Source organism: Fusarium subglutinans (assembly GCF_013396075.1).
Source record: "Fusarium subglutinans strain NRRL 66333 chromosome Unknown NRRL66333_c0000135, whole genome shotgun sequence".
NCBI lineage: Eukaryota > Fungi > Ascomycota > Sordariomycetes > Hypocreales > Nectriaceae > Fusarium > Fusarium subglutinans.
The window spans coordinates 14443-37187 of record NW_023502198.1 but is presented as its reverse complement, the minus strand read 5'-3'; the positions used below and the strand labels follow the sequence as shown (position 1 = coordinate 37187).

At 49.0% G+C, this 22745-nt stretch overlaps 6 protein-coding genes across 6 annotated transcripts; 4 read left to right on the top strand and 2 right to left on the bottom strand.

The window, feature by feature from the left end:
• Nucleotides 1–628: 628 nt before the first annotated feature.
• FSUBG_9131 (TOB3 (member of AAA-ATPase family)) lies at nucleotides 629–3154 on the top strand (the record flags this gene model as incomplete). Its single annotated transcript, XM_036687612.1, has 2 exons — nucleotides 629–860; nucleotides 915–3154. 2 exons carry the CDS (start codon nucleotides 629–631, stop codon nucleotides 3152–3154), a joined length of 2472 nt encoding a protein of 823 aa, XP_036535365.1.
• Nucleotides 3155–3541: 387 nt separating this feature from the next.
• Nucleotides 3542–5758, bottom strand: FSUBG_9130 (uncharacterized protein; the record flags this gene model as incomplete). Its single annotated transcript, XM_036687611.1, has 4 exons — nucleotides 3542–3989; nucleotides 4044–4364; nucleotides 4417–4802; nucleotides 4850–5758. The coding sequence occupies 4 exons, from the start codon at nucleotides 5756–5758 to the stop codon at nucleotides 3542–3544; spliced, it is 2064 nt and encodes a 687-aa protein (XP_036535364.1).
• A 2596-nt stretch (nucleotides 5759–8354) lies between these two features.
• On the top strand, nucleotides 8355–13222 carry FSUBG_9129 (ATP-dependent bile acid permease; the record flags this gene model as incomplete). The annotated part of the gene is made up of 5 exons (XM_036687609.1): nucleotides 8355–8669; nucleotides 8729–9385; nucleotides 9433–11326; nucleotides 11376–12613; nucleotides 12665–13222. 5 exons carry the CDS (start codon nucleotides 8355–8357, stop codon nucleotides 13220–13222), a joined length of 4662 nt encoding a protein of 1553 aa, XP_036535363.1.
• Nucleotides 13223–13656: 434 nt separating this feature from the next.
• FSUBG_9128 (Arylsulfatase) lies at nucleotides 13657–15380 on the bottom strand (the record flags this gene model as incomplete). Its single annotated transcript, XM_036687608.1, has 2 exons — nucleotides 13657–14962; nucleotides 15016–15380. The coding sequence occupies 2 exons, from the start codon at nucleotides 15378–15380 to the stop codon at nucleotides 13657–13659; spliced, it is 1671 nt and encodes a 556-aa protein (XP_036535362.1).
• An 829-nt stretch (nucleotides 15381–16209) lies between these two features.
• Nucleotides 16210–17977, top strand: FSUBG_9127 (RGT2-Sensor of high external glucose concentration; the record flags this gene model as incomplete). Its single annotated transcript, XM_036687607.1, has 5 exons — nucleotides 16210–16707; nucleotides 16765–16899; nucleotides 16949–17120; nucleotides 17176–17392; nucleotides 17437–17977. 5 exons carry the CDS (start codon nucleotides 16210–16212, stop codon nucleotides 17975–17977), a joined length of 1563 nt encoding a protein of 520 aa, XP_036535361.1.
• Nucleotides 17978–20405: 2428 nt separating this feature from the next.
• FSUBG_9126 (chromatin assembly factor 1 subunit B) lies at nucleotides 20406–22709 on the top strand (the record flags this gene model as incomplete). Its single annotated transcript, XM_036687606.1, has 4 exons — nucleotides 20406–20628; nucleotides 20672–20917; nucleotides 20974–22063; nucleotides 22121–22709. The coding sequence occupies 4 exons, from the start codon at nucleotides 20406–20408 to the stop codon at nucleotides 22707–22709; spliced, it is 2148 nt and encodes a 715-aa protein (XP_036535360.1).
• Between the last annotated feature and the right edge of the window lie 36 nt (nucleotides 22710–22745).

The following is a 22745-nucleotide window of genomic DNA, read 5'->3' as shown; positions in this document are numbered from 1 at the left end:
GTCCCTACTCTGTAGAGTGAATGAATTTACTTGGGAGCTTACATATGTACCCTCACAATAGCTTCACGCTATAAATCCCCACACATCAAACGACAGATCCACTTTTGACCTCTAGCAATGCCGCTTAAGGCTGCGTAGGGCTGTGCTGCAGCTGGCATGCCCAATATCTCCACATCACTCCAAGTGCTACTTTGACAGAGGATGCCAAAATAAACTCGTCAAAGACCCCCCCTAAGCTTAGGGAATTTAGGCAAACTTGCCCAAATCTTTCTATCATCTAGAATTGAGGTCCTAGGATTTGTTGTCTCCCTATAGGCTACTCTAGAACTGTGTTACACTTGCTCAAGGCAAACAGGCCGGGGCTTGAAACTAGGCGTTGCTGCCTTGACTGGTATCGTAGCTAATGATGGCGGAACTCCTTGATTGGGTGAAATGTTTCTCAACACCGTGATAGGCCAGTCTCAGCTTACACAGCTTGGTCAATTACTCTATAAAGCAGACAGGATGCTCACAGTTTCTCTCCTGGTCAGCTCATTCTCAGACCGTCAGACCCTCTTGACATAAACTGTCTCTTGGCTCCTGTGTCTTTCGTATCTCTCTACAGGTTTGTTTGTCCTTCAGAATCATCATGGATACTCCTCAGCCTCACGAAGTCAACGTCATTGACGGCGATGACACCAGCTCCATCGTCAGCTTCGAGGACATCCCCCCTAGGTCCAGGCCAAGATACAGACATGGTCCGCACATGGCCTCTATGCCCAGGGTGCCCCCAAAACCAGAAATCCTCAAGATCGATGGCAAAGTACCAGACGTCCTTCATGTGGTCAAGTACCTCGGCTGGCAAAATAATGTCATAGAATGTCAGTTTTCAGCCATGTATTCTCTATGTTGATATTGAGCTAACCGTATGACAGGCCGTCAGAGCGACGCTGCTTTCAAGCATGTTCCCCCGTATGGCTTCAATGGCGATATCAACCTCGTAGTCGATGAAGATGCAACTGGAGATGAGAAGCCTGTTATCGAGATCATCACGAAGGTCTTGCCCCGGAGCCGATCCCCCATTCCTATCCACCGTCGGTCTCGAGGACCTCGAGACCAGGAAGACAGACCGATCACTGAAGCATTCGAAAACATTGACTATCGCTACGACAATCTCTACCCAGATGAAGGTCAAGATCCCGAAGTGCCTGGCCCAGAAATTTCCCGCCCCTTCATGATCATTCATTCAGACCACCTTGTCAATGCCCTCAAGGCTGTGGTAGCCTACTATCCGTACGTCAGCTTTGACGGCAAGCCTGTCACAATCAATGCCCCTTACCGGGTCCTCTACCATCATAGACAGGAACTCGCCCGTTACAAGGATAACCAACCATTGGCCCATGATTCTGACTACGCCGCGACTACTTCAAAGCATATTGACGTTCTCCTCAAGTTTCTTGACGATAACCTTGGTGATGAGATCCGCCGTGAAGAGGAGCGTCATAAACTTGCTACCCCTAGGGCTACCTTTGATCTCTTTTGGCTTCTGCTCAAGCCAGGCGAAGTCTTCTACGCAAAGCGCTATGATATCTGGACCCCATATGTCATTAGCAGCGTCACCATCGGACAGGGAAACAGCAACTCCTGTGATGTGTACAACATTAATTGCTGGATGCTCGAGTCAAACGGTACAAAAGTCAATCGCTTCATGTTCAGCTACAACCTCTCTCCATGGCTTGGTGAGCAAGCCATCGGGAGCCTTTCCATCATTCCTGCAGCTTTTTGGCCCGAAGACCTCGAAGCCCAAGGCGGACTGACAATGAAGGAAAAGAACATTGCCCTAGGCAGACTCTATTGGGAGCTTTTGAAGCGACCAACTTATATGGATTACGAGGGACTTCTTGTGAATTCCGGGCCCAGCAACAGACAATGCCGTGGGCCAACCGGCTTCATGTGCGGTCGCGTTATATGTGATGCCCCCGGGTTTGACACATTTTATAATCAAGGACCCGATAACATGCGCGGAGGTCGCTACCACCGTATCCCGGTTTACAACGAAACCGCGCCTCCTTCCAAGGACCATCTTCCCAAGGATCTCCCGCGATGTGGCTGCGATGCCTGTATGGCAAACCGCCCAAGCTACAGCACCGAAAGCCCGTATCATGGATTCGAAGACCTCGATCCTACCCAAGACTCTCCCCCAGATAGTGACCTCTTCTATCTTGTGTGCAGCAAGACTATGCCAGGATTCCTACTTGGCGACCGACGATGGGGTCACTTAAACATCGCCAACCTGAAGCAGCTGAAGACGGACAAGGAAGCTTTCAAGTATCTTGTTCTTGACGATGAGGTCAAGATGACTGTCAAGGCCTTGATTGGAAAGTTTGCTGCTGACTTGGGAGACGGGAAACTGTCCCCTTGGGGTAATGACTTTGTGAAGAACAAGGGAGAAGGCCGAATCTTCCTGCTTCATGGTGCACCCGGCGTTGGAAAGACGTGCACCGCTGAATGCGTCGCCGAGCTCACCAACCGGCCTCTTATATCACTCACCAGTGGTGATCTCAGCGTTGACTCGTTCAATGTTGAGGCCAACTTGAGCTACTTCCTTGAGCTTGGTCAACGCTATGGTGCTCTTGTCCTTCTTGATGAAGCGGATATCTACCTCGAGCGCCGCCGCTCTAAGGACATTACCCGGAACGGCCTTGTATCTGTGTTCCTTCGAGCCCTCGAGTACTATCGGGGAGTTCTCTTCCTGACGACCAATCGTGTTCAGTCATTTGATACGGCATTCCTCAGCCGTATTCATGTCGCATTGCATTACAAGAGTCTTACTCACGAGGACTGTGAGCGCATCTGGACTCATAACTTTGACCGCTTGAGCCGAGATTCAAACGGTTTGATCCATGTCTCCGGTGCGGCTCGAGACTTTGTGTGGAACAGCCAGGATGTTCGTAGTCTCAAGTGGAATGGGCGAGAGATCCGCAACGCCATGCAAACAGCCCTCGCTCTTGCCGAGAATGAGGCTCAAGAGGAGAATCTTGAGCGGGTTACAATCAGTGAGAAGCATCTCAGGGCAGTTGTGAAGATGAGCCGTGGATTCCGCGACTACATCAAAACCGCAGTCCCCCTTGAGGGATTTGAGAAGACTCTCAACGATTCCGACGACGACGAGTAAGACAAGGAGACTCAAAGTATCTCTTTTTGTGTGTGTGGTTGTCAATTTATTGCTTTCATTGAACAATATATGTATTTAAAGCAATCTATTTCTCAGGCTCAGCGTCATTCAGGAATCTCTTTATTAGTATCTTAGCCAGTAACGATTTATGATCCCCAGATTGAATACAAATGAACTTCATGATTTACACAAAGTTTTGTGACGATAGTCAGACGCAGCCGGTAAAATACAAACAAGTGTGATTGGTCCTACAGGGTCTTTCATCACCTCTACCAGAGTATACTGGACCTGGTGATCTCTTATATGAAAAATTGAAGTTTGCAACAAGCTATGGATATCAGGAGATCGTTTAATCACTACTTATATACTGAGTTGATGCCTTGTTGTTCATACTTGGTGATACATATGTCTCAGAATGTCGGCCATCTGCCCAACGTCAACAGCATCCACTGCCCAACGCTCCAGTGTATGTATTGCAAGTTCAATGAGCATCTGCCACTGATGGGGAGGATGAATCCGGTGCGGATTAGAGGCAGCAGAGAGAACGATACATGCGCCTAGGAAGATCTTACGAGATATCAGCCATGTACCGCCATGACGCCCTTGGAAAGAAAGGCGATGGATCATCTTGGCGCAGATGTCGAGTTCTTTGAGCGCAAGGGTATGCATCTGAGGAAAGACAGGATCATCTTGATGACAGTGCAGCAGGTAATAAAAGATAGGGCGAAGTGTATACTCTTGCCAAAGGGATGCCCTGCCTTGAAGGGCAGATGCAAATTCCTCTTCTGGAAGTTTATCGTTTTCAAACTGAACTGCAGCAGGAAGATGGTAGTGCCTGAAACTCGGTGCGTCAGCTTCGTGGCCCATGTTGAGTCAAGTAGAAACTCACCACTGCGATATCTGTTGCTCAGATTCATGGTACTGGCGAATCAAGTACCTTGGGTGCTTCATCCAATACTCTTCCCCATTTCTGTACAAAAGGTTCAAGGTCTCGTCTACCGTACGCCGGATGGAAATCTCGGATAGGTAGTAGTACCACCCTCGTTCGTCGACAGAGCGCTGCTCTTCATCCTGATCAATATACGAGCCTTCACTTCTTGGAGTCTGCCCAGTTCCAGCTAATAGGCCTTCCGGGGGTGTTGGAAGCGGCTCTGGGTACGAGAAGCTCTCGAGGGCACTTGGTCGCAATCCTAGTTCAAAGACAAGCTCACTGCAAACGAATCAACACTCGACTACCAAATATATTGGTGGCCATTACTAACCTTTCTGCTCGAAAGCAGGTCCAGAAGAGTCTCTGCTCTAAATGATAGTCTGCTGGGTTGTTTTGCCGAAAAGGAACTCGGGGTCTTTCACCACGCTGGCGTAGGTGAATCTCCAGACGGGAACAGGCTTGTTGAACGTAGTACCACGCCCTCAACGGGCGAAAGGCAAATTTCTCGAAGATGGTCGCCAAGACAAAACACTGAATATCTTCAATAGTATTCCCAAGAAGACCCATCCTCTTTTGCGCCGCTGCATAGTATGGTTCAGCCCTGGGACCCTGGTCGGGGTCGTCTCTTTGCCGAAGCTGCTCCTGAGTTGGCGGGACAAGATACTCATTTGGCTTTATCCAAAAGCCAGTATATTCAGCCAGAGCACATGACAAAAGCTAAAATTGTCAGGTTGATAGTATCTGAAGAGAAGTGGCGGGCTTACAACGAGGCAGGATGGAGTGTCCCATTTCAGACCATTTTTTTCTGTAGTACGAGCATGCCTCATGAGTTGCTGTCCGTCCAGAACCGGATTTCGGGGATGCACATGTGCAAGAAACTTTCGGCACAGGGTGACAAATGAGGATTCATCGATGCCCTTGCCAGTACTATTCGGTCTCTGTACACTGCTTTCTTTGTATTCCGGACTTAGTGGGAACGAGTCAATGTCACGGGCATCGCTCGGGACAATGTTGCTGAGCGCCGGCCATTGAAGCAGGGATTCACAACGTAGAGCAGCAAAGGGGAGTCGTTCAGGTTCATGCGGTTGCACTTGTGATCCCTTTTGTGTTTCGTATTGTGCACCAGCAGAGAACCTTGTCCATGGACTGCCAGCTGCAGGTGTCTGGGGGGCTTCGGTATTAGTGAGCATAGGCTCAACATCTGAAAAAGGTCGAGGTGAGTCGTTGCTTTTCTGGAGTATCTCCTTTATTTCATCCAGGCGGTCCAGTATCTGACGATTTGAAACTGCGTCTTCCATTCCCTCATCCCCCATCTCAATGTCTGCGTCTAAATAGATGCACTTGGCTCTATGTCGCACACAAAAGCCACATGTCGGACGAACATTATCGCACTTTGTCTTACGAACACGGCAGAACTGACAGGCCGTCACAGCGCGTTTCCTGCGAGTAAAGTCGGTGGTGGTAAGCCGCCGCTGTCGTTTTCCCGATCCTTGGGATTGGGCATCATCGTGATCTTGACTGTCTTGGGTGGTGGACTCTTCCGGCGAGTTGCAGGAGAAGCCCGGCGATGTTGCAGATGTGATCGGTAACACAGTGGTTGCGCTGTCTCTTCTGATGGGCGCACGAAGGTCGAATGAGTATGACATTGGCATCCGAGAGTTTGTGCCGGTCATGGTGGACGTTTACTCATGCAATGAACTACTGGCTCTTGACATCCATTCACTCATTGACGGCGGAGGCGGGGAAGAGCGGACGGAAGCCCGAGGTTGGAGAAGCCGAAGCGGGCAAAGGTCAACCAGAAGCTGGGTCTTCCGAAGGCGCCAATTTTTTGTTTTGTTTTGGAACCATTTTTGGGGTATCATGGACGACCATAATTGCCCGCGGTACAAGGTGGAAGGCGTCATCGCCTTTTGCCATTGCGGCATCGTCTCATGGTGTGGATGTGATGAGGAGTGGAGTTCTGCTGTTCCACTACAAGTTCGAGCATTTAAGTATATCGATCTCGATCTTATCCAGATTTCATGTGTTTGAAACATGTGGCGTCTGTTCGAAGTGAGAGAAACTTTTAGGTCGTTGTGGTGATGTTAACATAAGTAAGAGGAGCCAATATCGTCAATATGCATAGACACGCCCTCGGTGTTCCCTCCATGTTAACATCTCTCTGTACTGCCTTACTCGGGTTGGATAGACTTGTGCAAATTGTCCAAGAATGAGAGATGAAACTAGGTGAAGTCTGAAAAAAGTATGCATTCATCTGGTAGACAATAGATAAAGCCTTTCACAGTCCCTTCACATACCCTACTGTCAATTGGCAAAGGACTGTTAGGTACGGAGTTAGGGAGTACACCATACATAGTTACTCAGTCAAGCCGTTGCAGAGGAACCTTGTACCGCTATAAACGGTTCATGTGAAGTTTGGTAGTCGCCTAGCTGATCCTTACAGTATGTACGGAGTACTGATCAGAAGTTATCTTGAACTACTACAATTATCAAGGGTATAATCCTGGCATAACGATAGATAATGCCATACTTTTGGAATATTTGATTCCGAGGTCACTCAAAAGTTTCGTTAAATGCCCGATAGTATCAGACTCCTGATATTTTCTAGACTGTGTATATGTCTTAGATCTCGTATGGGTGCTGTCTACATCATGCACCAACCAATAATGCATGTCTCAGGAAACCATCTAAGTTTGGCTTGATGAGTCACGTCGCCGATAACTCTGGATGGGTGTTGATATAGTTCAGCAAGGGTCACAACAGATGCCGCCAAGTTGATCATGAATTTTGACAATGGCTACCTACCTTGGTCTTCGACTCCGTATACAGCATCCAAACAGTCTCAAGACTGACTATCCATTGAAGCTGTTAGTATCTGACCTTGCCCGCTCTGAGATCGCATCTGTCAACTGGCTTTCCTGAAACAATATACAATGTTTAATTCAATTGTATCTCTGCTTGTCCAAGGCAATTCGATGGGGATGGATAAGACGGGATACTATTGCCCGCTCGTTGAAGGTCCTTCCATAAACGGTTCGCCGGGCCCACCTTCCAGATGTCCACTGAATTTAGCGATCTCCGCACGGGCCAAACGTCCCGGGAACGGCATTCCCAACCCGCTCCGCTGGGTGGACTTTTTGACTCTCCGTATTACATCACGCTCTGGATAAATTCTTTAGTTAATCGCCAACTTCGATGCGAAAATGCTCTTTCAACCGAAATATTAAGGCAGCTTGCAACTACTGCCTGGAAGCTAAGTCGAGAGCCCAAGGCATCAATTCTACTGCCTATCTCTGGACACAACCTCGCCAGATCCTCCTCATCAAATCTATTCCGTATCGTTCAAGATGGTTGCTGATCGTGGTGGACCTTGTTAGTCTCCGCCAACCACACGAATGGTTTGTCGTGTTGATTGGCGGGTTCGAAAAGACCCTGCATTGTCACCTCTAGTGGCTGACGAGCGGTGACTGAACGATGCCGGCCTCATTTTGCTTAACGCAAGAGACACAAAAGACGCCTGTCAAAGGATCCTGCCCGAGAGCCCCGGTGCCGAGTGATATGGAGTATCCTGTAGACCTGTACTAGGAAGTACACTTGATAGCCGGATCCCGTTGATACCACACTATGGCTTTCACGTTCTGCACATCATACCTTGCATTAGAAACGAACTATACTCTTTATGGTTCGTTGATGGCTCGCCGTGAAGAGTCATGGGCAACCTGATATCAAAGGAACTTTTTCAAATCTGCTAGGTTCCCAACAATGGACCTTTGTAAGATATCTCGCAATCGGATCCTTGCCCCTCTACCAACCCCCCAGACTATTTTCTCTCAACCCTGATCGAGCGGTTCCTCGAAGCACTAAGACTAAACTCGATCCAAAAACCGCACCTATTGATTATCTAACCGAGCCTTTCTGACGTTGACTCAACACACTCACCACGGGTTTGAACGGTCCCCGTCTTTTTTTTTACAAATCGTTGAAGCGGCATCAGCCAGCTTACATGCGTAAGGCGTGACTGATTTCGAATCTTTCTTAAAACCTGTGCTGGATCCTTGTACATCTTTCCCTTCTTTTCCCTCGTCATTTCGGAACACGTCAAATGTATAGACTGTTTCTAGCTTGGCCCTTTTAAGATTTTATAACTCGACTGAGTATAACCAACACAACAACGATAGCAGAGGGTGGCGACAAAGATTATATTCCGGCGTTTCTCGCCATTGATTCCCACGACTCTTCTCCAGCAACTGTGCTCAGAGAACCTCAATCATGGGTGTGCCCAATAACATCGATGTGATCTTGACAGGCACCGGCCTTGTTGTTGTAGCATTGGCCACTACGCCTGCTGTAGCCACAGCCGTCAACCAACTACGGAAGCGCACTGCACGGGACAACTTCTATGAGGATGCCGATGGCAAGAGTACGCCTGAAAGCCTGGCCGCTTTTTCAAACCGTCTCCCCAAAGTTTTCATCCTTGCATTGTCCGCCGTTGGTCTTGGAACATCGATTGCAATTTCAGTACTTCACTCGCTTTCACAGTCAGATTCGCTTTTGCTCAAGAATTGGCTCATTGTTGGGGCATGGGTGAGTATCTGGAATGGAATGGCAATATGCAATAGTCACTGACGTTCTTCTCTAAACAGGCTCTTATTCTTCTCCATGCCATCTCCTTGAGTGCCCATCATGCACCTGTAAAGGTCCACGATCTTGGCCTGTGGCTTTTTGGGTCTTCTCTTATTGTTGCCACCATTACTGTGCCCCAATTGATTAAGGAGGCTCAGCTTTTTACCCGAGCCAACACAGTTGCTCTTGTTCTTCGTGCCGTGAATGTTGGTGCAGTCATCTTTCTCTGCCTCGTCAGTGTGCTACTTCCACGCCGACCTGATGTCTTCTTCAAAGGCCAAAAAGTCGATGAGCAATGGACTGTTTCTGCTTTCAGCCGCTACACGTGGTCCTGGGTAGACCCCCTCCTTTCATTTGCGGTCAAAAAGAATGATCTGGATGCCAGCGACGTTCCCCATGTAGACCGGACGCTGAGAGCTGCTGATTTGAAAGAGGACTGGCTTGCATCTAAACCTCAGGGCAGTCTCTTCCGCTCCCTGTTTTGGGCATACAAAGGTTCCTTTATGGTGCAGCTCTCCCTTACTGTATCCCGAAACATACTGGCCTTGTTACCTTTCTGGACCATGTTACGCGTGATCAACATTCTCGAACAGCGCGATGTAGGACTGTCCGGAGCATCCAACTTGGAGCTCTGGATTTTGATTTTTGCGATGGCTGGCTTTAATCTCTTAGATGCTGTAAGTACCTCCTGTAATCCCTTTTGCCGGATACTGACGTGTCAAAGTGGGTTGAAGGATGGGTATTCTGGTACTCGTTTGCGAGCATTGCTCTCCCTATCCGGTCCCAGTTGTCAACCCTGATCTTCGAAAAGTCGCTTCGACGCAAGAACGTCAAGTCTGCGGATAAGTCAAAAGAGTCAGACGAGCCAAAGGACCAAGCGGAAGACAAGAAAAATGAAGAAGATGCCGATGACGGCTCAAGTGTGTTGAAGTCTCGGCAAGCAATTGTCAACCTTGTTGGTGTCGATGCGTTGCGAATCTCAAACTTCACGGGTTTCCAGTTCCTGATCATTAACAGCGTCTTCAAACTGATATTTTTCTCATTCTTTTTGGTTCGCTTGATTGGATGGATTCCTTTCACAGCTGGTCTGATAGCCTGGGGTCTTACTCTTCCCGCCAACACCTACTTCTCTCGAGAATTGCTGTCCAGGTCGGATAAGTTGATGAAGCTCCGCGATGAGAAGTTAGCTGTGGTCAATGAAGCTCTTCTTGGAATGAGGCAGATCAAGTTTGCTGCCCTAGAGAGTCGCTGGGAAAAGCGCATCTTGGCTATGCGAGAGAGGGAACTGAAGACCTTATGGGGACTTTTTGTTGTCGATACCGGTCTCTTCGGATGCTGGGTCGTCAGTCCCATTTTGCTTGCTGCGACATCCCTTGCTGTCTATGCTGTTATGAACGGTCAACTTTTGCCCTCTGTTGCCTTCGTTAGCATTGGAATTTTCAAGGCTTTGGAAGTCTCGCTCGGTGTGCTACCAGAACTCATTACGATGGGAGTTGACACATTTGTCTCCTTGAAGCGAATCCAAACGTATCTCAATGGTCCCGAGATGAAGAACACGCTTTCCGAAGGCACAGATGTGGCCTTCGAAGACGCATCTATTGCCTGGCCCGAAGATGACGAAACACCCGACGAGGATAGGTTCATCCTTAGGGGTCTGAACATAAGATTCCCCGCTGGTGAACTTTCAGTGATTTCCGGAAAGACCGGCACAGGAAAGAGTTTACTTCTTTCTGCCATTCTTGGTGAAACTGATGTATTGGAGGGTTCTGTTTGTGTGCCTAACACCATCGCCCCGGAAGAGCGTCGCGATGCCCAAGCAAACCTCGGCGACTGGATTATTCCCGGATCTATCGCTTATGTTGGCCAAACTCCTTGGCTCGAGAGCGCATCTCTGCGTGATAACATCTTATTTGGACTCCCTTTCGTCGAAGAACGCTATAACCAGGTCGTTGATGTGTGCGCTCTTAAGAAGGATCTGCAGATTTTGACAGATGGCGACAAGACGGAGCTCGGTGCAAACGGCATCAATCTGTCTGGCGGCCAGAAATGGCGCGTCACTTTGGCGCGGGCCATTTACTCGCGAGCCGATATCTTGGTAATGGACGACGTCTTTAGTGCTGTCGATGCACATGTCGGCCGCCATATCTTTGAGAAGTGTGTCACGGGCGATATTTGCAAGGGACGTACTCGAATCCTCGTCACTCACCACGTTGCTTTAGTGCAGTCAAAGGCGAAGTATATAGTAGAGCTTGGTGAAGGTGTTGCTCTGCATGCTGGTTTGATTTCTGAATTTATCAAGGACGGGACCCTGGAGGAGATTCGCCAGCACGAAGAGACTGCTCAGCAAGCCTCTGAAGATGAGACTACGGATTCCTCAACAGCTGTTAATTCCGAGGAAGCTTCAATCACAGACCCAGCTGAGAATAACGAGAATAACGAGAATAACGCGCTGCAGAAAGTGCCCTCCAAGAACGCCAAGCAGTTCATCCAGGAAGAAGTTCGGGAAAGGGGTGTCGTTAAAAAGCATGTCTATCTGACCTATCTGCAAGATAGTGGCGGCGTTGTCCTTTGGAGTATTTGTGCACTTGTCTTTCTTGGATATGAAGTTGGCATTCTTGGTGAGCATTACAAATCTATGGTTAAGTTTACTGCTAACATTAATGCCAGGCCGAGCATGGTGGCTTCGAATTTGGACCGGTGATGTCGACGAGAGTATTTCAGTTGGCAGCATCCAGCAGCAACATGGCCACGCCTCGGTATTCTCACTTCAACATTTCCCGTACTCCTCTGCGCCCGAGTTCAGGGCTAGTGGGACTCACTACGATTTGAAGTACTACTTATGGATCTACATCGCCATCTCCGGTGCTACCGCAATTGTTGGCACATTCAGATTCTTCTGGGCTTACTTCCTTGCTATCAAAGCGAGCCGATCACTCTTTGAAAAGATGCTGTTCACTGTCCTACATACTCCTCTCAGATGGCTCGACACTGTTCCTGTCGGCAGAATTCTGAATCGATTCTCGTCCGACTTCAACATCATCGATAACCGTATCACTTTGGACTGGACTCAGTTCATCTCCAACTTGCTAGCCCTGGTCGGTGTCTGTGTGGCCGCCTTCTTTGCGTCCGGCATCGTGATCCCTTTAGCTATAGTTCTACTGGGGCTCGGTATTCTACTGGGTAATAGGTATCTTTATGGTGCGCGACCACTAAAACGACTCGAGAGTAACTGCAAGTCTCCAGTTTTCGAGCTCTTCAACGCAGCCCTTGCGGGAGTGTCGACAATCCGAGGCTACAAGAAGACACAGGTCTATATTGACAGGATGTATGAGAAGCTTGACTCGTGGAGTATCATCACCTCTTACATGTGGCTTGTGAATCGCTGGATGGGTCTACGTATGGGTCTTATTGGTACACTATTCTCGACTATCGTCGGAATAATTGTCATTGTGAGCCCTAGTATGGACGCTGCTTTGGCTGGTTTCACCTTGTCTTTTGCCATGGATTTTGCCGAGAGTATCCTCTGGACCATTCGAAACTATGCTGGTATGGAACTGAATATGAACTCAACCGAGCGAGTTGTCGAGTACACCGAGCTTGAGACCGAGTCGCTTGAGGGAGAGAAGCCTTCTGCCGCGTGGCCTACTTCCGGAACTATGGAGATTAAGGACCTCGAGGTTTCTTATGCCCCTGACCTTCCACCTGTCCTCAGGGGGATCTCCTTTGACGTCAAGAATAACGAGCGAGTCGGTGTTGTGGGGCGTACAGGTGCTGGAAAGTCATCTCTGACTCTCGCCTTATTCCGATTTTTGGAAGCCCGTTCTGGTAGCGTCACCATTGACGGCCTGGACATTTCCAAAATCGACCTGCATAGCTTGCGATCTCGCCTAGCTATCATTCCTCAGGTATGTGTATTCGTTTTTGGTTTTGCTACATCAAGACTGACATCTTCTCAGGATCCTGTGCTTTTCTCAGGAACAATCAGATCCAACCTTGACCCATTTGAAGACAATACAGATGATGAGCTTCGCGAGTCACTGGGCCGTGTTCATCTTGTCGACTCACAGCCTGTGACACCCACTAATGAGCCCGCCTCTGCGGCAACCTCGACACTTGCTGCCAAGAATACGAACATCTTCCGAGATCTATCAAGCCCAATCTCTGAGTCTGGCGGCAACCTATCTCAGGGTCAACGACAACTCCTTTGTCTGGCTCGTGCCATTGTGGCACGTCCTAAGATCATGGTACTTGACGAGGCCACTTCCGCCGTCGACATGGCTACCGATGCCCTGATTCAGCGCAGCATTCGAGAGGAGTTTACCGACAGCACACTCATCGTCATTGCGCATCGTCTGAGCACCATTGCTGATTTTGATCGTATTCTCGTCCTGTCAGACGGCCAGGTTGCAGAGTTTGGAACTCCCAAGGAGCTCTGGCAACAAGAGGGTGTGTTCCGTGACATGTGTGAGAGCAGTGGAGAGAAGGAAAAGTTGAAACAAACGATATTTGGCTAGATGATAAAGCAAGTTTAGGACCTCGATCCTAAACAATAAAAGTACTGAATTTCGTATAGCCTTGGTATGCCATTTGATTGGTTATTTCTTACACCTTGGTTTAAGATTGAGTGTTTTCTTGTTCCCTGATGCAATGGTATCAGTAGAGGAACCACACGATATGCGGGTTGCGAATTTTGAGAGAGTGCGCTTGGATTTTGACTTGAGTCGTTGGTGGCAAGGAAGATTCTATACTAAGAAACATTTCTATTCTCTTCAGAGTATATAGTTCGCCGTCACAAGTTTATCTCAGAGCATTTGTCACAGAATGACATAGGGATCAACAAAAGAATACGCAACCATATGCCAAAGTCTTAACAAAAAGAACCGTGAAATGAGATTCTAGGACTAGTCCTCGCGAAACAAGCAGCTGATATCTTTTGGAGTCCTAAGTCCTAGATCTTGGTGACACCGAACTCATGTCCTGGGTCAAACATTCCTGTTTCTGAGTAGTAGATCCCCCAGAAACTAATCAGGCGGTCCATGATATCAGGGTTATTGTCAGCGAGATCGTGCAACTCGCCTGGATCGTTCTTCAGGTTGTATAGCTCCCATTTGTCCTTTCCTCTTGGTGCGGTCATATATAAAGCCTTCCAGTGACCCTCCCTGATGGCTCGAAGGCCAAACAGTTCCCAACCGGTTATCTCCTTCTCCTCATCGTGAAAAGCGGGAGATTGATCTTCAAGATGCGACACCCATGAGGATCCCCTAACGGGGAAAACTTCTCTGCCTCGGAACTTGCTTCCTGGTAGGGGAACACCCGCCAAGTCAAGGACTGTGGGTAGAATATCCATGACTGTACAGAACGAGTCGGTATGCGATCCACCAGCCTTCGAGAAAGGAGGATATCGAACAAGGCATGGACATCTAATACCGCCTTCGGTGATCCAAGTCTTGAAACCCCTAGAGGGCGCCATTGACGCACATGCCCACTCAGGACCATACCAGATATAAGAGTCTGCCATTCCCATATTATCAATCGAGTTGTTGTAGTATTTGTTGATGATTCTTGGGACACTGCCAACACTGCCCATCATGGGAACAGCTTCGAGCATAGCCCCTTCGGCTCCGTTGTCCGACATGAAGAGGACAAAGGTATTGTCTAATTCGCCAACAGAGTCAAGATAGTCCACCACGCGGCCGACATTGACGTCTATGAGATCTACCATGGCGGCATAGACTTCCATTTTCCTCGCCGACTCAGCCTTCTCCGTAGGTGACATCTTGTCCCACAGTTCGACTGTCATGGGAGCTGGCTCCGTGTCTTCAGAGATGAGTCCCAATTTAACGAGGTTCGCCAGCCTTCTTTTGCGCAAAGCTGCTGGTCCATCGTCGTAGATGCCCTTGTATTTCTCGATTGTCTCACGCGGCGCCTGAAGAGGCCAATGGGGTGCGGTGAAAGGTAGGTACGCAAAGCATGGCTGTTCAGTGTCTTTGCGATCTTTTAGGTAGTCGATCAACTTTTCAGAAAAGGTAGTTGTCGAGTAAAAGTCTTCGGGGATATCTTTTGGGTTTTTACGATCTAAGAATCTGTCGTCTTGCATCCAGAACTTGCCGGCGTTCATGGGTGTGAAGAATCCGTGAGCTGGGTCGTCAAGCTGTGGTTCATAGTTGTAGTGATTACAACAGCCTGATAAGAAGACATAGCTGTTGTCGAAACCTCTCGCATGAGGTGAGGTCTCGTTCGTCGTTCCGAGGTGCCTGGCGACAATATTTAGTCATGGTTCGAGGCTGTCAAGTTGCTGCCAACCTACCATTTTCCAGACATCATTGTATGATAACCAGCATCTTGGAGAATCTCACTAAGCGCAGCAACGCGAAAGTTGAGATACCCCTCATAGCCAGGCCTGTTCTTATACTTATCCATGAACCTCGCCATGTGCTCTGTCATCTGGCCCAGGCCCGCAATGTGGTTGTCCGTTCCGGAGAACAGCATGCTCCTAGTTGGAGAGCATGCTGAAGCCGTATGGAAATTGGTTAGTCGCACGCCAGTCTGAGAGAGGCGATCGAGATTTGGAGTCTTTATCTCGGAGCCAAAGCATCCAAGGTCACTGTAGCCCAGGTCATCGGCGACGATGACGAGAAAGTTGGGTTGCTTGCGGGTTGGAATGGAACCCATATTGAGAGAACGGGATGCAGATTATGAGGTTGATGAGACAGCTCTGGTAGAGAACAAGGAGCTTCTGATAATTATGTACATTTCGTTTCTCGATCTGGGACTGCCTAGGTATCTTAATAACTGTTTATGCAGAGCTCACTGGAGTGCGGAGTTGACAGGATCGAGCTACACACACTTTATCATGGAGGGTGCTTGAGGTCCACTTAAGTCCGTCTATCCGCGTCTTCTCCGTCCATCTATCCCGATACCAGGATATATCTCTACCTTTTGAAATGTTTAAGCAAAGTTGTTCTACAACTACCATAGGTCGAACATATAATACCAGCCACTAGCCTAAATGAGAAGAGTCCCAGAGGCCATCAATATGCGGTACTCAGCTAACCGGCCCCACCCCGAATGTCTTCCGTCTCCGTCTTTACCCGCCATCTCCGTCCCGGCATACACGGACCCGCCTATCCGCGTCGCCAAAACAACCTATTGAACTCCCCGAAATGTGGGGAACACCTAGCACGCCATTGAATTTGCCAGAGATGGGCGACTATCGAGTCCCGGGTTCAGTTAACCGAAGCTGAGACCACAGCCATACCTTTGGAAGACACTTACACTCGTCAATGATGCCCATCCAACATCAAGGATACTATCCAAAGCCATGTTCCATCGCGTCCTAGATCATCTCGCGTGATCGAATCCAATTCTGACGACAAGAAGCTTCAGTTGATGGCCACAATTGGCAACCATGTATAAATAAGAGCATGTATAGTCTCCGGAAACCAAGAGTTGCATCCAGGCCAGCAACTTGATGATCCGAGACTCTGAGCAACAAGCAAACATGGCCCCTCCTAAACGCACTCGCGGGCTCCTTGCCTGCTTCAACGGCCGCCTCATCTATGCTTGTGGCATGATTGCCCTGTCGCAGCTCAACTTCGGCATGGACCAAGCAGCCTTCAGCAACACTCAAGCAATGCCTTTCTTCAAGAGACAGTTCGGAACCTTTGATGAAGCCACTGGTACATACGTTCTCGAGACTGTCTTCCTGTCCCTCTTGAACAGTATCCAATTCATTGGCTTTGTGTTTGGTCTCGTTCTTGGTAACCTCTTCAGCCGTCGCTTTGGCCGCCGTCTGGCAATGTTTGTCATGTGTTTCTGGGCTTTGATATCCGGAGTCATCTTGATTACGTCCAAGACCCCAACTCAAGCAATCACTGGTCGTACTATTACATATGTCTACATCGGAATGGAGCTCGCCTTGGTTCCTGTTTTACAGTCAGAGCTTGTTCCTGCAGAGGCTCGCGGCTTTGTCGTTGGTACTTATCAGTCTGGTCTTTTGGTTCGTCTAAGACCCCTTTTCCTTCCCGGTGTTTTATTTCTCTAATGGCTCGTCTAGTTTGGTAGCCTTATCATGTCTATTATCTGCAGAGGGACCAGCGACATTAAGGGGCATGCTTCCTGGAGGATCCCCTATGGCCTCTTCTTCGTGATTCCTTCTATCCTCGCAGTAGCTGTGTGGTGGATCCCTGAGGTGTGAGAACTGCCATGATGGTTGCCAAATTTCTCTCTAATTCTTCCAGTCTCCTCGTTGGCTATTGACCCGAGATCGCCAGGAGGATGCTCTCAAGTCCCTCCGACTACTTCGACAAGGGGCATACACCGACGAAGAGATCGAGCACGAATTTCAAGAGATGCAGAATGCCCCTGATAACACTGTTAAGAAGGGCAGTTTCATGGACATGTGGCGAGGGAGTAAGTTAACACCAGCTACCAATATCAGAGATATGACATTTACTGACGACCTCAGCGAATCTCAAACGAACTTTGATCACAATCGGCGTCAACATCTTTCTTCAACTCACGGGTCAGAACTTTGCTTCCAAATATGGCACAATTTTTATCCAGAGTCTGAACTCGGTGAACCCTTTTGTTATGTCGTGCATCAACTCTGCGCTCAACATTGTTGCCGTCTTCTTGACGCAGTTCTTGTCTGATAAGACAGGCCGAGTGTTAGTATTGCCTGAGTATGTACTTACATGGAACAACACCAGCTGACGTGATTCGACAGTCCCTTGATGATAGCCGGAGCTGTTCTTCAGACAGCCAGTCTTATGACCATGGGTGGGCTCGGAACTGTCAAGAATCCCTCGCAGAGCATTCGGTCTTCCATCGTTGCGACCGTCACTCTCTTCGGCATCGGATTTTCCCTAGGATGGGCACCTCTCTCACACGTTGTAGCCGCAGAGATCCCCATGACCGGTCTACGCGATCTCACATATGCTGTGGGCGCGGTCTTCAACATTGTAATTCAATGGGCTGTTGCTTTCAGCATCCCCTACCTCATTGACCAATCGCATGCTGCCCTTGGGTCTAAAGTCGGTTTCATATTCGGAGTGACTTCGTTCATGGCGACATTATTCTCGTGGTTCTGTATTCCTGAGTGTGGAGGTAAGACATTGGAAGAAATTGATGAGCTGTTCGCTCGGGGAGTTCCTATTCGCAAGTTCCGCACATTCAAGGTTTCATTGGATGCAGAAGCTTCAGATGGTGGTGATGATCTCGCGAAACCCGGCAAAGGCAATGTGTCACAGAATACGCATAGTCTTTAGGCGTTGATTAAGACTGGGTAACGTCAAAGCTATTCTTGACAATGGGCACAGTTAGGAGTATGGCTGATGGGTTCGTTCAGAGCAGATTAGAAACCATTACTCCATAGCATGAAGCAGTCATCCTCGTTTTTTGACCAATCTTATGCGCCCTGAAAAGCTTACTACCCGCCTGAGTGAACATAGATAGAATGCAATACTGCTGGTCTCCCACGGGCGCACGAGATAAGGGCATGCATCTGGCTACTACGGTGGCTGGTTGGCTTAGGCAGATGCCGATATTACACTCATCAAGCAAGCCGCTGTTGGGTTTCGAGATGCCGCCACGCACGCTGCCTAGCTACCTAGGTATTCAGGGAGGTGTTGGTGAGCTTATTGACCATTGTTTTATGTCTTAAACTTAATCCTATACATAACTAGACGATCCTATCACACGGCTTAAGACAAAGATAACATTGACGGCACAAACGGGTAGCGAAATTATAGGTCCATTCCCGAATTCTAATAGCGATAGCTACCGAGAATTCATTCAGATCGTACAATGATGATTTGAAACACAAAGTGTTATATGTCCAAGAGAACAGATATCCGTGAGGTGGTTGTCATGGATATCCATGCCATCCTTCTGTAGCCGGAATCCTCAGAGCTGAAAAGAGCCCATCTGGTCTCCATAGTGATTGAGGTCAGGCCATTGGAAGCGATGCAGATGATCAAAACGAGCAATGCGATTGGCTACTTGGACCTGGACGTCTTGTTCCCCGTGAGACTTTCCCCCACCTGCAATGCTAGCACCTTGAGTTAGTAGGTAGGGGCATTGTAATAACTCACTAATCAGCTTCTAACAAGTCGTTTGTTTACATTACATGGTTATATATCCGAAGAATAGGGATGCCTTTACGTACAAGAGAGGCAGCAGCGTCCAATTCTACAAGTATCTACCTTAGTAGGTAAAAGGAACCCCCCCGGAATTGAGTCTGTGCTGCCTATAGTGGTGGCTGGTTTCCGGGTGTTTCCGCATACATTATATGCATCCATGATCCATCTAATGCCAACGTGAACTTTGATACATGCCGAGTAACAGACCCAAGGAGGCATTTAGCTTTTGTTTCTGGTCCTTTTGATGGCCACTCGTTTTGGGTACCTAGGTACCTAGGTATTCTGAACTCATCCCTCCCCTTTCAGGGCTGATGATCTTTAGCCCCCATTTCGTTTGGTGCGTGCTACTTGGCCCGTCTCAGTTGTCATCGACACCTGATAGAGAGTCCATAGAACCCCAGTACACGATGCAGCCGCTCTGGCAACCACTTTAACTGAAGAACACTCGGTAATAGGCACCATTACTCGACAGAGTCGACTAATTCCTTAGGTTCCATTGGTTTGTTAGCGCTTGGTTTCGCCGCAATTGTCTTGGACCACCTCCACCACTGATAACCCACTGCCCACTGCTAGTTGCAGCACAGCTTAAAACAAAGATCTTGCCCTGGCAGACTGAGGTGCGTTGTCCCCTCTTGACATGCATCAATCCATGAATTGGATGCTGTTCCTCATTGGATCCGTATGATCCATTTGATCCATCCCCCATGTGTGTGATCGCCCGCGCGTCCGCCGCAGCTCATTAACCTCTACTAGGTAAAACTACCTATCCAATGCGTCCACCTACAGCACAGCGCCTTGCATATTTTAGTTAGTCCCGTCGACTTGAGGTTGGTGACACGCCTGAAGGTACGCCAAAACGCCCTGTGCCTCGTGCCATGTTCCTCGTGGTCGTGAGTGTAAGAAAGTGACAGTCGCGGTGACATTGGCAGCGACAGTGACCGCAAAGTGATGCGAGCCCTGTTTCTGTTCTATTGCCGGAATAAACCACCTCAATCGTGCACGTCGTTTGGCTCCTCCACTTCCCCTTCGTTTCCCTTTCTCTTTTTGTCGTTTCCCCCCTTCTTCCCGTCCCTTTTTTATTTCACAAATCCAATCAATCACCAACGCTAAACATCCACTCCCGGTCTTTGTTGTTCTCTCTAAAGTAGCTCCTAGTTACCTATCTACTGTGCAGCTTGCCTTGCCTTGGCGTCTAATCAAAGGCTTTCCAAGGTCCACACCAGCTCCAGCCTGGAGCTCTACCTAGACTACCTAACTCTCCACCATCAAACTCACCCGTTGTTACTCTACTTTTGGCACTACCGTGCCAATTCCCATCACTGCCGATAATCTCGAACAATTATCCATCAAGAGTTCACCTTCGCCTTATTTTCTCCTTTGCATATCCACTCTAGGTTCGCGCCATCTCACCATCTTCGACCGCTGATCTCGTTCGTATTCGAGCGTGGGAGCCACAGAGCTCTTCAGTCTCTTCTCCTACAGCCTCGAAAGGGCGTCTCCCTACCTCACCTATGCAGCTTCCACCTCCGTTTGATCACCTAAACATATCAACACGATGAAAGCTGCTCCTCTAATCATCAATTGGCATGACCAGAATGCCCCCGTTTACTCCGCCCACTTCGAACCATCTGGAAAGGGTCGTTTAGCCACGGCTGGTGGTGATAATCATATCAGAATATGGAGGGTTTTGGTTGATGGGGAGGACCGTAAGGTCGAGTACCTTTCAACCCTTTCAAAGCACAACCAAGCTGTTAATGTTGTTCGTTGGGCGCCCAAGGGTAAGGCTCTCCAATCCGCACTCACAATTTACTCTACTCACAGCTTCTTTTCCAGGCGAGCTTCTAGCCTCTGCGGGCGACGATGGCAACGTGATCCTCTGGGTACCAAGCGAAACACCCCAAACAGCCTTCGGATCCGATGCCCCGGAAGATAAAGAGTCTTGGAGGGCAAAGCATATGTGTCGTTCTAGTGGCGCGGAGATCTATGACTTGGCCTGGTCTCCTGACGGAGTGTACTTCATCATCGGCAGTATGGATAACATAGCACGAATCTACAACGCTCAGACAGGTCAGCAGGCGATATTCAACGACCCGATAACCGTCAGCTTCTAACACAGCAAACAGGAACACTCGTGCGCCAGATCGCTGAGCACAGCCATTATGTGCAGGGCGTCACATGGGATCCCCTCAACGAGTACATCGCGACGCAGTCCTCCGATCGATCAGTTCATATTTATTCTCTAAAAACCAAGGATGGACAATACACCCTTAGCGTAGACGACAAGACTCCTCGACTTGCCAGCCATATCAAGGCTGATCTTCCTCCTCGACGAATCTCCTCGAGCAGTCCTGCTCCTCCCGACTTTGGCCATCGCTCGTCGCTTGCTGTCCTCGAGTCTGCGCCTTCTATCGGGTCCCCTGTGCCTTCTGCACCCGGCACGCCGACTTCTTTCGCCCTTCCTATGAACCCTCCCAGTGTCGTTAGCCATAGCCGTCGATCTTCGTTCTCTTCTCGTCGATCTGTATCGCCAGCACCATCTATGCCTTTGCCGGCCGTCATGCCTATGGACCCCTCTCCGAAACCATCGTCAACGTTGAGCAGCGGGTTGGGAATGAAGAACGCGAACCTCTATGCCAATGAGACGCTCACTTCCTTCTTTCGACGGCTCACATTTACACCGGATGGCAGCTTGCTATTAACCCCATCTGGACAGTACCAAAACCAACACCAGGCTGAAAGAGACGCGAAACCTACTTATGAAGTGATTAACACAGTCTACATTTACACGCGTGGTGGTATCAACAAGCCCCCGATTGCCCATCTACCAGGTCACAAGAAGCCCTCGGTCGTGGTAAAATGTTCTCCCATATTCTACACACTGCGACAGTCTCCTCCTGTCACACGCAACATAACCATTGACACATCATCTTCAGAGGAGCCTATTCCAGCCCTTCCAGAACCTCTGTCGAAGCCATCCCCAGCTCCTTCTGTCATGGATCCACCTCCACCACCCTCAAACACATCAGACGCAAAGACATCGGGTTCAGATACGGCTTCGGCTACACCAGGCCCAAAGCCTGCCTTTTCCCTGCCTTATCGCATGGTCTACGCTGTGGCTACACAAGACTCGGTCCTACTTTACGATACTCAGCAAAAGACCCCTATCTGTGTTGTCAGCAACCTTCATTGCGCTACCTTTACTGACCTTGCATGGTATGCTGGAGTTCCTATCACCTATCAACTGAGTAAATTGGCTAACAAAACTACTAGGTCAAGCGATGGTCTGACTTTAATGATCTCGTCTTCTGATGGCTTCTGCTCAACACTATCTTTTACATCTGGAGAACTGGGTGAAGTCTACAAGGGTGAAGTCGGTCCGCCCAAGTCGCAAACAGGGACCTCGTCTAATCAAAGCACTCCCATGCCTACTCCAACGACCGCCTTTGCTCCACCTTCACCCTTTCCTAACGGCTCGCATCACCACCATCGCAACTCGGCGAGCTCTTTCACTGCCCCTTCGCCCCCGCAGTCAGCTTCAATTTTTTCTCAACGTCCCTCATCTCCTGCGAGATCGAATTCGACGTCTTCAATTGCGACTATCACTACACAGGCCAGCACTGTGCCCGCAGCCGGTGTAGTTACCAATCCGAATCTGATTTCCGGCAATGTTCCGAGCATTGCAGCAACAAATTCTGGCAAGGTGACAGGCGTTCCCCTCACAACACCTCCTGAGACTCCTCGAAGTACCACAGGCAGTGTTGCGGGCACTAAGCGCGATGCCAGTGAAGGCGAAAAGGAAGACAGCAAGGAGCCCAAGAAGAGGCGAATTGCTCCAACCCTAGTGGAGCCCAAAAGTTAGGCTTCAAGACGTACTGGAAGGGGGTATAGTACTATC